Source organism: Octopus bimaculoides, chromosome 27 (assembly GCF_046866305.1).
Source record: "Octopus bimaculoides isolate indiv1 chromosome 27, ASM4686630v1, whole genome shotgun sequence".
NCBI lineage: Eukaryota > Metazoa > Mollusca > Cephalopoda > Octopoda > Octopodidae > Octopus > Octopus bimaculoides.
In genome coordinates, this window is record NC_142954.1 from 5656683 (window position 1) to 5669182 (window position 12500).

At 38.5% G+C, this 12500-nt stretch overlaps 1 protein-coding gene across 1 annotated transcript in view; it reads left to right on the forward strand.

The window, feature by feature from the left end:
• Positions 1 to 12175, forward strand: part of LOC106874921 (NACHT and WD repeat domain-containing protein 2) — a 26753-nt gene extending 14578 nt beyond the window's left edge. Inside the window, exons 4-8 of the mRNA XM_089343223.1 lie at positions 645 to 848; positions 3374 to 3518; positions 5216 to 5438; positions 6020 to 6350; positions 7027 to 12175. Of these exons, the coding sequence (XP_089199349.1) occupies positions 645 to 848; positions 3374 to 3518; positions 5216 to 5438; positions 6020 to 6350; positions 7027 to 10809 (4686 nt within the window). The 3' untranslated portion in view covers positions 10810 to 12175. The remainder of the gene's footprint in view (positions 1 to 644; positions 849 to 3373; positions 3519 to 5215; positions 5439 to 6019; positions 6351 to 7026) is intronic.
• Positions 12176 to 12500: the final 325 nt, after the last annotated feature.

Below are 12500 nucleotides of genomic sequence, written 5' to 3' on the forward strand. Positions count from 1 at the left end.
TAATCACGTAATGAATATTACGTTCCTCCTACCACATGTCATGGACGCTTCTCTCTTCACTTTTTCTCTCTCCTTTTTCTTTTTCTCTTTTTCTGCATCGCTCTCTGCTTTATCCTCTTCTTCTCTCTCCTTTTTCTTTCTCTTGCTCTCTCTCTTTCCCTCCAATTAATCACGTGAAAGCGTTACAATTACGCTCCCTCTATTTCACGTCATGGATGCTTCTCTCGGCCTCTCTTTTCTCTCCCTCTTTTCTTTCTCCCTCTTTATCTCAATTCACGTGAAAGCATTACCGACGGGCTAAGTAACGTAATGACAAGCAGAATTATTATAAGAACAGAAATTCTACGTCACGACAATTAGTTATCTATCTATTAAGCATGTTAACATATTTAAGAAAAATTATGCATATTAGGCGCGGGCGTTGCTTTGTGGTAAAAATCGAACCAGAACTTGATTGTATTTTTTTCGACCAGGCAGCATCAAAGGCACAATCAATCTCGGTGAGGTTTGAACTCGGAACATAAAGAGCTCTGTTTAATTTCCACAAGAACTTTTATCCTGCGCTTAAACCATTCAACTGGTTTTAATTCCAAGAACTTAGACTGAGCGAATCACCATTTGAATCTTTGGCGCTTCTCTTTCAGGTTTTGCTCGGACAGAAATATGGCTACCGCCCTATACCGACGTTAATTTTAGCCACAGAATTCGAAATGCTAAGAGATTGCATCAAAGAAGAAGCGTCCGAACTGGAGCTTTTGGAAATGTGGTATAAAAGAGATGACAATTATGTCCCACCTGTTTATGTTCTGCAGCCGATCAGCTCCATTCTGACCAACTTTAACAATAAGGTAAGTGACCCTCCTTCCGCCCACCGACTGACAGTTATGCGTATATATGCGCTTTATATTGTCTACAATCACAACTGTTCAATGAACGGTCACGTGAAACTCTGAGTAACAGCTTGTAAAGTTTTTTTTTTTTGCCTTTAATAAAATAGTATGCGTGAGTATTTAATAGTTTTTTTAATAATCTTTCTTTAGAAGTGAGTGGTACATAGAGTAGTTTAAATGGTAATAATTTACCCGTTTTTATCTGCATGAACAAGAATTCCATCTTTTTTTCCAAAGTATGAGATGCAGTTCTTGAATATATTTGTTTTGTTTTTTGGGTTTTTTTTTTATTAGGGAACTTATGAAGTTTTACGTGTTTAACAATTCTCCATAGGTCATCTTCGAAAAGTGCTAGATGCTGGTTTGTCAGAGGATATTTTCTAATTTAAAAAATATGCTGTAATTTATCATCCATTATGGTTTTATTATGAGCCTCCTCTGTTTTTTTTTCTTATAAGTAAGCCTTCCATCTCATACGGTGTATGAAAGAATTTCTTTTAGATATTAGATCCTTTATATATTCTTTCTTAAGTAGGAGTGGAATGTCCTTTAAGGATGCTTCAAGGCTTATCTTCTCCATGTTCTGGTAAATTGTTTTGTAAGATCGTTCAAGAACGATAATTTTTTGTATTGGTAAGCTATTAGGGATTTCTCCAAACATTTACCGTTTTACTCACAGTTAGGTTTTCCTGGCATTTTTAATATAAATAATAAGGAGTATGGTGAAGTAATATTTCATGAATTTTAATTTATATTTTGATTTAAATACAGCTTAATACCGGCCTACATATGTTTCCACTGCCTCGGTTAGTAACCGTTGCATTTGCAACTTTGCTATAATACCGGTGTAGTCTCTTCAGGGTCTTCACTGTAGTATCCTTTCAGATTGAACTGCTTAGAGTTTTAAGTTAATTTTAATATTGCGTTGAATGAAATGGTGTTTAACGTTAATTCCGACGCGAACTTTACTTTCATTTCCATGTATTGATTGGATAATCACTTGTTTGTTTCATAGAATAAATTAATTCAAAATATTTCGTTATATTATGGCTGTTTGATTATTTATAACATTTAAATTGTTTATAGGTCCATCTTTTTCAAATGTAAGCATCGTAAATATTGTTCTCGTCTAGGATTCATTATATTACACTATGATGTAAAAATTTGGTAAAATTCTTCTATACATAATTCACATTTATTTGTCCCTGATCTATGGCGTTTAGCAATCCTTTATCATCCATTATTCTGTTTTTATGAGCTTCCTCTGTTTTTTCATAGAAGCAAGCCTTCCATCTCATACGGTGTATGAAAGAATTTCTTTTAGATATTAGGTCCTTTATATATTCTTTCTTAAGTAGGAGTGGAATATCCTTTAAGGATACTTTAATGCTTATCTTCTCCATGTTCTGGTAAATCGTTTTGTTAGCTCGTTGAAGAACGATAAATTTTCATATTGGTAAATTATTAGGGATTTCTCCAAACGTTTACCGTTTTACCGTTTACCGACACAATAATCTCTGCAATTGTTCAAATCAAAACTCATGCTCTGTTAAGCATCCTTAAAGGACGTTCCACTCCCACCTAAGAAAGAATATATAAAGGATCTAATATCTAAAAGAAATTCTTCCATACACCGTATGAGATGGAAGGCTTGCTTATAAGAAAAAAAAACAGAAGCTCATAATAACACCGTAATGGAGGATAAAGTATCGCTAAACCTTATAGACCAGGGAAAAATAAATGTGAACTATGTATAGAAGAAGTTTACCATATTTTTACATCATAGTGTAATATAATGAATTCTAGGCGAGAACAATATTTACGATGCTTGCATTTGAAAAAATTGGACCTATAAACAATTTAAATGTTATAAATAATCAAACAACCATGGTATAACGAAATATTTTGAATTAATTGATTCTATGAAACAAACAAGCGATTATCCAATCAATACATGGAAATGAAAATGAAGTTCGCGTCGGAATTAACGCTTTTTAAACCAGACAATGTTCTGAAAAGACACCCACATAGATTGCATCTCTGATTTGGACCACCAAGACCTGCAGATAAGTTCTGCTCTTTGTGGATATTAAAATATCTTTTGAGGCCTCCGTTGGATTTGCAAACCTTCTGGCACACATATATATATATATATATATATATATATATATAAAGATTTACTTTTCGTAATGAGATTAAAAAAACCCCAAGGCTGTGTAGATTTTTGAACATTTATAAATAGAATGTCTTACAGCTGTTTCCAGGATATTTATTATATCCCTTCATCGGAGACGATGTGAGAGAATGGTTAAGCAATAGTTCATTTAGATGAGATACGACATAGAGAATGAATTGGAGGAACAAAAGTAGATATGAGATATGCAGGGATAACTATATATATGTATGTATGTATGTATGTATGTATTCAATATGTATGTATGTATGTATGTATGTATGTATTATGTGTTTCAATTTTCTTGCAGCGCCACCAACGTTTACAAGAAGCTGACCAAGCTACATGGTGGGAAACGTTCAGCAAATTAACAAAAATTATCCGTAAAGCAGCTCAGGTGTTGTTTGTGACGAAGAAAATCGACCGGGAACAAATGCATAACTTTTTTATGTCAGGTTAGTGGTGCTTTAACAAGGATTATCTCGTTGCATCTTTATCTTCTTTCTTTTAAAAACTTTACGTAGCAAACCCTTTTACATGGAGTCGAAATATGTTCATATATATATATATATATATATATATATAAATTTTTCTCTAAACGGATGGCGTTTTTTTGTTCTATGTGTGCCATAAATATTGCCATCCGTTTAGAGAAAAATTTGTAGTTTAGAATCAGTAGTTCTTTGACTGCTATTTCTAAATTTTCAGTATGTTGGAGAAGCAACTCAATGCTAATCCCTGTATATTTATGATGATAAATGGTTTTACCGATAAAGGTTTTTTCATACTGAACTACTTGGCAAAATTGTTAATTATTAATTCTATTATTAATTGACGATTCCCTGCCCTTATTCTTGTATATATATATATATATATATATATATATATATATATATATATATATATATATATATATATATATATATATAGGAGAATTTACGAAAGAAACAACAGACGAAGACAGGTGGTGTAAACAACAAATAGATATATTAGTTTAGCGCTCGGAAATAGAGAAAGTCTTTGACGTTTCGAGCCTACGCTCTTCAACTGAAAGGAACACAGAAAGAAACAAGGAGAGAAAACAAATAAATGTAGTGGTCAGCGATATACATACATATATAAATACATACATACATGCATGCATACATACATGCATACATGCATACATACATACATACATACATACATGCATACATACATACATGCATACATACATACATACATGCATGCATACATACATACAATGCATACATAAAAGATATAAATCTGTACTAATACTTACATACATACAAAAATGCCCTGTTGATGTTGTTGAAATTCCAATGAAGGAGCCTTGGATCTAAATGCAAAATGCTTGGCCATATTTCTCCTGGCTTTACGTTCTGGGTTCAAATTCCGTCGAGGTTAACTTTGCCCTTCAACCTTTTGGGGTCGATGAAATAAGAGCCAATTGTGCACTGGAGCCGATCTTATCGACTAGCCCCTCTCCTCAAAAACTGCTTGCTCTGTATCAAAAGTTTAAACCATTATTATTAAAATTAGAATTTTCAAAGCCTCGATAAAATGCCATGCGATATTTCAGCCTCTCTACGTTCTGAGTTCAAATTCCGTTGAGGTCGACTTTGCTTTTGGTTTCTTCCGCGGTCGATAAAATAAGTACCAGCTGAGCACTGGGATCGATGCAACGAACTCACCTCGCCTCTCAAAATTTCTGACCTTGTGCTTATTATTATTATTATTATTATTATTATTATTATTATTATTATTATTATTATTATTATCCACCTCTTGAGCCCAAGGGCTGATAAGGCCAGCCACCCGGTTTCCATGGTATATAAGAAACAGAAATCACAGCAATCCTCCTGAGCGGAACGCCAGTCCGTTGCAAGGTCCGACAACGGCAATATTGATGGGGTGGGGTCGAGGGGGGGGGGATCGATTTCCATTAACCCTAGAAAATGACTGGCACTTTTATTTTTTATCGACCCCCTGAAAGAATGAAAAAGCAAGTTGACCTCGGTTGGATTTGAACTCTGAAGGTAAAGAGCAGGAAGAAATGTTGGTAAGCATTTTATCCGACGCACTAACGATCCTTCTACTTCGCTGTTTGTTTAAACCTGATTTAGAAAATATTATTTCTATTGTGAAACAGTGACTGAACGTGAGGTGATCCGAGGTATTTTAAAGGCCCCTAATGTTGAAGATCACTGCCTGGCTTACGTGAGGGAGATCAGCAACATCAACGTCACGTTGTTACGGTTTGCTAGCAAATTTATAGATTTTGCGGCCCGAAACGTCGACAACGAGGCCCAAAAACTTCTCAAAGCACTCCGGGAGAAGTTACCAAAGAAACTTCCAGAAAGCAACATAGCACGGTAAGAGATCGTCTTTAAATCTGTCTTTCTCTCTCTCTCCCTCTTTCTCTCTTTCTCTCTTCTCTCTCTCTCTCTCTCTCTCTCTCGCTCGTTTTCTCTTTCTTTCTCTGTCTCTTCCCTTCTCTTTCTCTCCCTCTCTATCTGTCTCTGTCTGTCTGTCTGTCTGTCTCTGTCTGTCTGTCTGTCTGTCTCTCTCTCTCTCTCTCTCTCTCTCTCTCTTCCGCTATCTATCTATCTATCTATCTATATATATATATATATATATATATATCTTCCTCTCCCCCCCCCTCTCTATCTCTCTCTCTCTCTCTCTCTCTCTCTCTTTCTCTCTTTCTCCCCCTCTCTCCGTCACTCTCTTGCTATCTCCTTCTGTATGCATCTTTTTCTTACTCTCATTCTTATCCTCTTTCCCGTTTACCTTCTCCCCTCTATCTCCACCTTTATCTCTCCCCCTCTCTCACTTTCTCACTTTACCTCTCCCCCCTCTCTCACTTCTTCTCTGTCTCTGAATCTCCCCCTCATCGTCTCTCTTTCTGTCTCATATTCCTCCTCTCTCACTTTCCGCTCTTCTCCTGACCCAGGTTCACCGTGGAATGGAGTGGACAAGAAGGAATTGATTCTGAAACCCACAGAGATTACCTGGAAGAATTCTGCAACCATTTTTACCGTTCTGTCACTGGTCAGGTGACCGCAGCCATGGAACGCCAAGAGAAACTCTCAAATGACGTAATTTACTCAGAAACTTTGCAGCATCTTCACGCTTGTCAACAGTTCTGTAGAATGTTCCAGGGACGAGAAGAGGTTGTGGAAAGGGTCCACCAATACGTGGTGGGCAAAAGTGACCAACCGTTCGTCATGTTTGGCCAGAGCGGATGCGGCAAGACATCCCTCATGGCAAAAAGCGCCAGTCAGGTAAACATTGAGTCTTTTAATTTTGCTTCTTGCTGTTTAGTTCTACCAGCTTTTCTTTCGTGTTTCGCCCCCGAGCCAATCCCTGAGCACATCCAACAAACCAATGAACAAGGACCTGCCTTTTCTTGTTTCGTATTTAGCCTCAGATCAGTCCCTTTAGAGAGTTTGAGACATTTTGTCGCAGCCGTTTTGGCGCCGCTCGTTTGGCGTTGCTGATTCAACGCTTGACATCAGGCATTTTAAAGTTTCTCTCGTTTTCTCCCACCATTCCTCTTTTTGTCCCCCAATCTCTTTCTAACTCTCGTTTCTATTTTTCTCCTCTCTCTCTCTCTCTCTCTCTCTCTCTCTCTCTCTCTCTCTCTCTCTCTCTCTCTCTCTCTCTCTCTCTCTCTCTCTTTTTTTTTTTTTTATCTCTCTTTCGTTACCATCCTGTCTTTTATTCTGATATTGCATACCTAGGACCACATTATTTAATACTCCCATCATCGCTACTGCCGTTTTTCTTCTTGTTGCTGTAAGCTCCAGGTCAAATAATGTCAAATTTGGCTCATATTTGTCTACTTAACCCATCTATCAGTTTTAACGTATGTTAATCTGTCTTAATCTCTGTTAGCGTGCTTTAATGTGTTAATACGTATTAATCTGATCTAATCTGACTTCTCTTTTATATCGACAGGTATCATCATGGTTCACTGGGAACAAGAAGCCAGTGATGATCCTCCGATTTCTCGGTACAACACCCTGCAGTTCCAGTATTGTCCCACTGTTGACCACCTTGAGCCGGCAACTCAGCTACATCTATGACATTCAGGAAGAGGAGGTTCCGGACGAACTGGCGCCTCTCATACAGCACTTCAAGAAGGTTATGTGTTCAGCCACTGCTAAAAAACCGTTAATCATTTTCCTCGACTCCCTAGATCAATTATCGGCTGCTAGTGGGGCGCACGAGCTCTCGTGGGTGCCTCGAAAACTCGCTCCGAACGTCAAACTTATCGTTTCAACATTGCCCAATTATTATAATATCTTGGAGAATTTGAATACCATTGTGGAATCGAAGGAAAACTACGTGCAAATTTTACCGTTGGGGCACAACCTTAGTAGCACCATTCTTAAACATTGGTTGAAAAATGCCAATCGAAACATAACGAACGAACAATGGGAAGTGGTGAATGAGGCGATATCAAAATGTAATTTACCTCTCTATGTTAAACTGGTTTTTGACGAAATCTGCCGATGGAAATCTTATAAAAAACCCCAACCGAATCAACTGGGGCATTCAATTCATGATAGCATCACGAAACTTCTGGAAAAAATCGAAAATCAACACGGCAAAACACTTGTAGCGCATGCCCTGGGTTATATAACAGCATCGAAGAATGGGCTTTCAGAAACGGAACTCGAAGATCTTTTATCGTTGGATGAAAAAGTTCTTAATGATGTCTATCAGTACCATTTGCCACCTACACGCCGCATTCCGCCTTTGTTGTGGACGCGGATAAGAAACGATTTACCTGGGTACCTGAGTGAAAGGGAAGCAGATGGAGTAAATGTTATAGGTTGGTACCACAGACAGTTCATTGACGCAGCTAAAGAACGCTATTTGAAGAACTTGAATTTTGTGAGCGAAATACACTCAAATCTGGCAGAATATTTCATTGGAACATGGGGGGGTGGTATTCCGAAACCTTTTGAATACTCCGAACTTCAACGCCAAAGGTTTAACCTAGACGACAAACACGGCGAAGGAGATCGTAAGGTACCCCTGCAGCCACTTGTGTTTAATAATGCCGAAGGTGTAATAGTAACCAGGTACAACCTGCGTAAACTTAGTGAGTTACCATACTCGCTCATTCGATCTTATCGTTACGAGGATTTATACGAAAAAGTCATTTTCAATTACCGTTGGCTCCACGCCAAGCTTAGTTCAATGCCTCTGCAGTCGCTTCTGGCAGATCTGGAAGACCTCCTAGAGCATACTTACGACAAGGAGGTAAAACTCATAGCAGACGCTATCCGTTTGTCAAGTTCGGTGCTAAACCACTACCCAGATATGCTCGGCCCTCAGATTATTGGCAGACTTTTACCCTACTATAATTCCCACCAAAAAATCCACAGCCTTATCGACCAGTGTGAAAGTGAAGGCTTAAATAACTGTGCACTCATTCCGGGACATCACTGTTTACAAACGCCCGGCGGCCCTCTTCAATATTCTTTAGAAGGTCATCCGTTCGCCCCTTTCGGAATTGCCGTTACTACAGATGGACGCTACGTAGTTTCTGTTTCCAACAAGTTTATCATATGGGACTTGTCTTCTGGAGACGTGGTACGAACCGTTTCCCCTAAAATTGAGGGCATCATGCAAAACTTATCCATATCCCCTAGTGACAAATACGCTGTCGGTTACACAAACAACAAACAAATAGTTATTTGTTTAATTTACACCGGTGACTATTACATAATTAACGAACCTGATGGAAAGTTCAAAGGTCAAGTGCTCGGTGCCACAGTCTCAAACTCACACTTGGCTGTCTGGAAGGAGAAAGAATGGTATTTAATGACTATCGAAGGTAAATTTCTTAACAGTTTTGAGTCTGAACTGAAGATGCCGATTCTGTTGGTAACGTTTACAGAAAAAGGTAATAACTTGGTGTTCTTGAAAAATGATGATGAAGACAACAATGCTATGACTCTTGAAATTTCTGACCATTCTGTCGAACCATTTGAATTCCACAGTGGAATCGTTTTGACAAAAGAACAAACTCGTTTGTACACCTGCATTGAAATAAGTGATAATGCCGTGGTTTCCTATAAGTTGAGTGGCAACCGTTGGCGTTACGAACGGACCCTAGACAATAACACAGAACCGGTTTTCTCAATGGCGTTGGCCCCCGACGAAGCGTACCTTCTTGTAACAATTCCATTTGGTTACAAGTTGTATGATCTGAAGAAAGACACGCAAAAAGATCTGAAGCTGCCACATGGCGTTCGAAATATTCCGACTAAAAACCAAATTTTTAGTTTATTAGCGTTCACTAAGAACAATCATTTTGTAGTGGCCGGAGTCAGGCGGAACCTGTATGTCTGGGATGTGAAGCAAGGGAATATGGTGAAAGTACTGGACGCACATTTTGGACGTATTATCGCTATGGACGCTGTCCGCGGCAAGAACAATAAAGTGATCTCTTCTTCGATTGACAAAACTATCAAAGTGTGGAACTTTGATAACATTCTCGAAGATGTTCATTCGATCGATCGTCTGGAGAAGCCAATAGAATCGATGAATATTGCTGAAAATGTCAACCTTTGTGTTACAACGACACGAAATGGTGTGGGAGTGTGGGACATGGAACGAGGTAAACTGGTGCATAACTTACCCGGGGGGTCGCACAATTCTATCATCTCGAGTGCCCTCATCACGAAAGATGGCAAATACGTGGTGGTTGCCGAATCGGTCGGGGTGGTGGTGTGGGACGCCAAAACTGGGAAAATGATGAAGAAAATTGCTCAGGCCAACACACAAGTAGTCCTGCTCAATGATGATAATACACGAGTAATTAGTTTTTCGGTGGTCAGTGAAGAGAAGGGCCACGGTTCCTGTTTCATATTTCCAGACGGAGACGAAGTTTATAGATTTGATTATGCGATGAAGAAATTTCTCAAGCCTGTACTGACTTGTAGCAGTCTTCAACTCGCGGTTCCTGCAACGGACAAAAGCTGTGATACCATTAACATCTACAATGCCAAAACTGGACATCTCCAGTTTACCATGCAGTTGAAATATTCTAACTACAAAGACATACAAGAGGTAGTGGCCATGCCGCACGAAGCACACCAAATTGCAGTGGTCGACAGTGAAAAGGGGAACATAATTGACCTGAAGAAGAAAACTTTAATCCGTTCTGTTATGCGTTGGAATGGAATGTCAACGAAAAACGGTAAACACGGATTGTATGCTCCTTCAAGAGGAGGCATGGAACTTCTTGAGTTGAAACACGGCAAAACAATTCGGACGTTTATTCCAAAAGTCGCTGAAGGAGTTTTCAATATCCAAGTGTTCTTCGCGAAGAATGACCAACACGTGGTGTATTACCATTCCGGTCGGAGAACGATTCGCGTCTTCCGAGTATCTGATGCCAAAATGATAGCCAATTTCAAAACGCATGCTGCAGTAAACACAATGGCCTGCAACGCTCTGGGAACATCGATTGTGATTGGTACCGTTGATGGCAGTGTGACATTGCTAACCATTGCGGACCCTGAGTATCAAGAAAATTTGGACTACCTCCGAGCGCTACCTGCCCGACAAGCACTTCCTGTGCAGCCCCCTCTTCTTGATGCCAATGGCGAAATCATTTCAAGCAAAGACCATTTTGGGGCAACTTTACACATCAGTCGATTTGTAGCTAAAGCTGGCATCGCATCACAGAAACAACAGTCGAAGGCTTGTGTCCTATCTTAAAAGACCTCGCTCTATAGAAATTATTCTAAGTTGCAGGAAATGACGATCAGATTAAGGAAGCTGCGATGAATACCAGAATTATCTATCATCATCAACATCATCGTCAACATCATCATCATCATCGTCATTATCAGCGTCCTCATCGTCGTCGTCATTCTTCTTTTTCATCTGTCTTCTTCAGTCTTCCTCCTCCTCCTCTTCATGTTGATGGACAGATGTCACATGACTTCTCCAGGAGGGAATTGAACTCACTATAAAAATAATTTGGATTTTCAGCTTTGCTAGAAATTGAACCAGCTAACTACCGTCAAGTGCCGCTCACTAACGTCAACTATCGTCAACTACTGTTAAGTAACATCAACTGACCTCTGCTACCGTCAACTAATGTCAACACCGTTAACTATCGTCAATCACCGTCATATGCTATCCAGTAACGTAACTAACATCTACTAACGTTAATATGAATACCGTGAATTACCGTCAGTTAACATTAACTAACGACAGTTAATGTCAACGACAGTTAATGTCAACGACAGTTAATGTCAACGACAGTCAACTACAACCACCAACTTGCGTCAACTGCCGTCAAATAACTCAAGCAACGTAAACTGCCGAAGCAACGCTTCTCCTTGTCGGTTCCACAACCACCGATATAGGATATGTCTTTTATCTAGAACTTCAAGTTGAAGTTGAGTTGGATGTCAGTGTTTGATTCTGAACCTATGTCTTTCGACTCGCGAGATAGAAATTCTTTATCTACACTCATTCGTTCTAGTTGGATTAAAGAGTAACCAAGTTGTTGCTGTTGTTGTTTAAGACTTGGTCGGTCCTGACTGTGCGGGAATTTGATCAAAGTCTTTCCAGCCGTAACTAGTAAGTTTGTGTTCAGTCCACACACACACACACACACACACACAAGCAATCTCACAGATATAACTATCTGGTGAACGGCCACGTGAAATTCTGAGTAACAATTTGTGAACATTTTTTCAGATTTAATAAAATAGTGTGTGTGCGTGTGTATGTATGTGTATGTATGTACATAGAATGGGGAGAGAGAGAACTGATGTATAAATATAAAAAAATACACCCACAGTAATTCAGGATTTAATTATTCTTATTTCTAATGAAGCTGCTGTTATATGTAATTAAAAATCATGTGGCCTTTGTAAAAAAAAATTATTTTGGAAAATTATTTTTGCTTTCCATTTCCAGTTTAGAGGGAGAAAAGACTTTAATTTGCTAAGCCAATTTTTCTTCCAATTGTAAATTAACATGGCTACTCAATGAATAAATGCCCATAAAACTCGGATAAAATATTTAAATCAACAGTAAATAAAGAAAAAGAAAAGATAATTTCTAACAGAAAAAAGTCGTACTATTTTAAAAACTTTAAGAGACACGCTTAATGCTAATAATAATTACAATATACACATTTTGCCAAAATGAAAGATTGAGCAAAAAAACTGAGCTTTAAACGATAATTATTTCAGTCTTTCTTTTGCAAATTCAGCTTCCAAATATTTGACTGTAGGGAAGATTTACCAAGCAGAAAAAAATATCTGCTTGACAGAGCTAGGTGACAAAGGCAGATGCATCCTTACCTCAGATCCTTTTTGAAGAGGGTGAGAACGAAAAACATTACATGCCTTAGATTATATATATTAATTGTATCTGTGACTTAATATAAT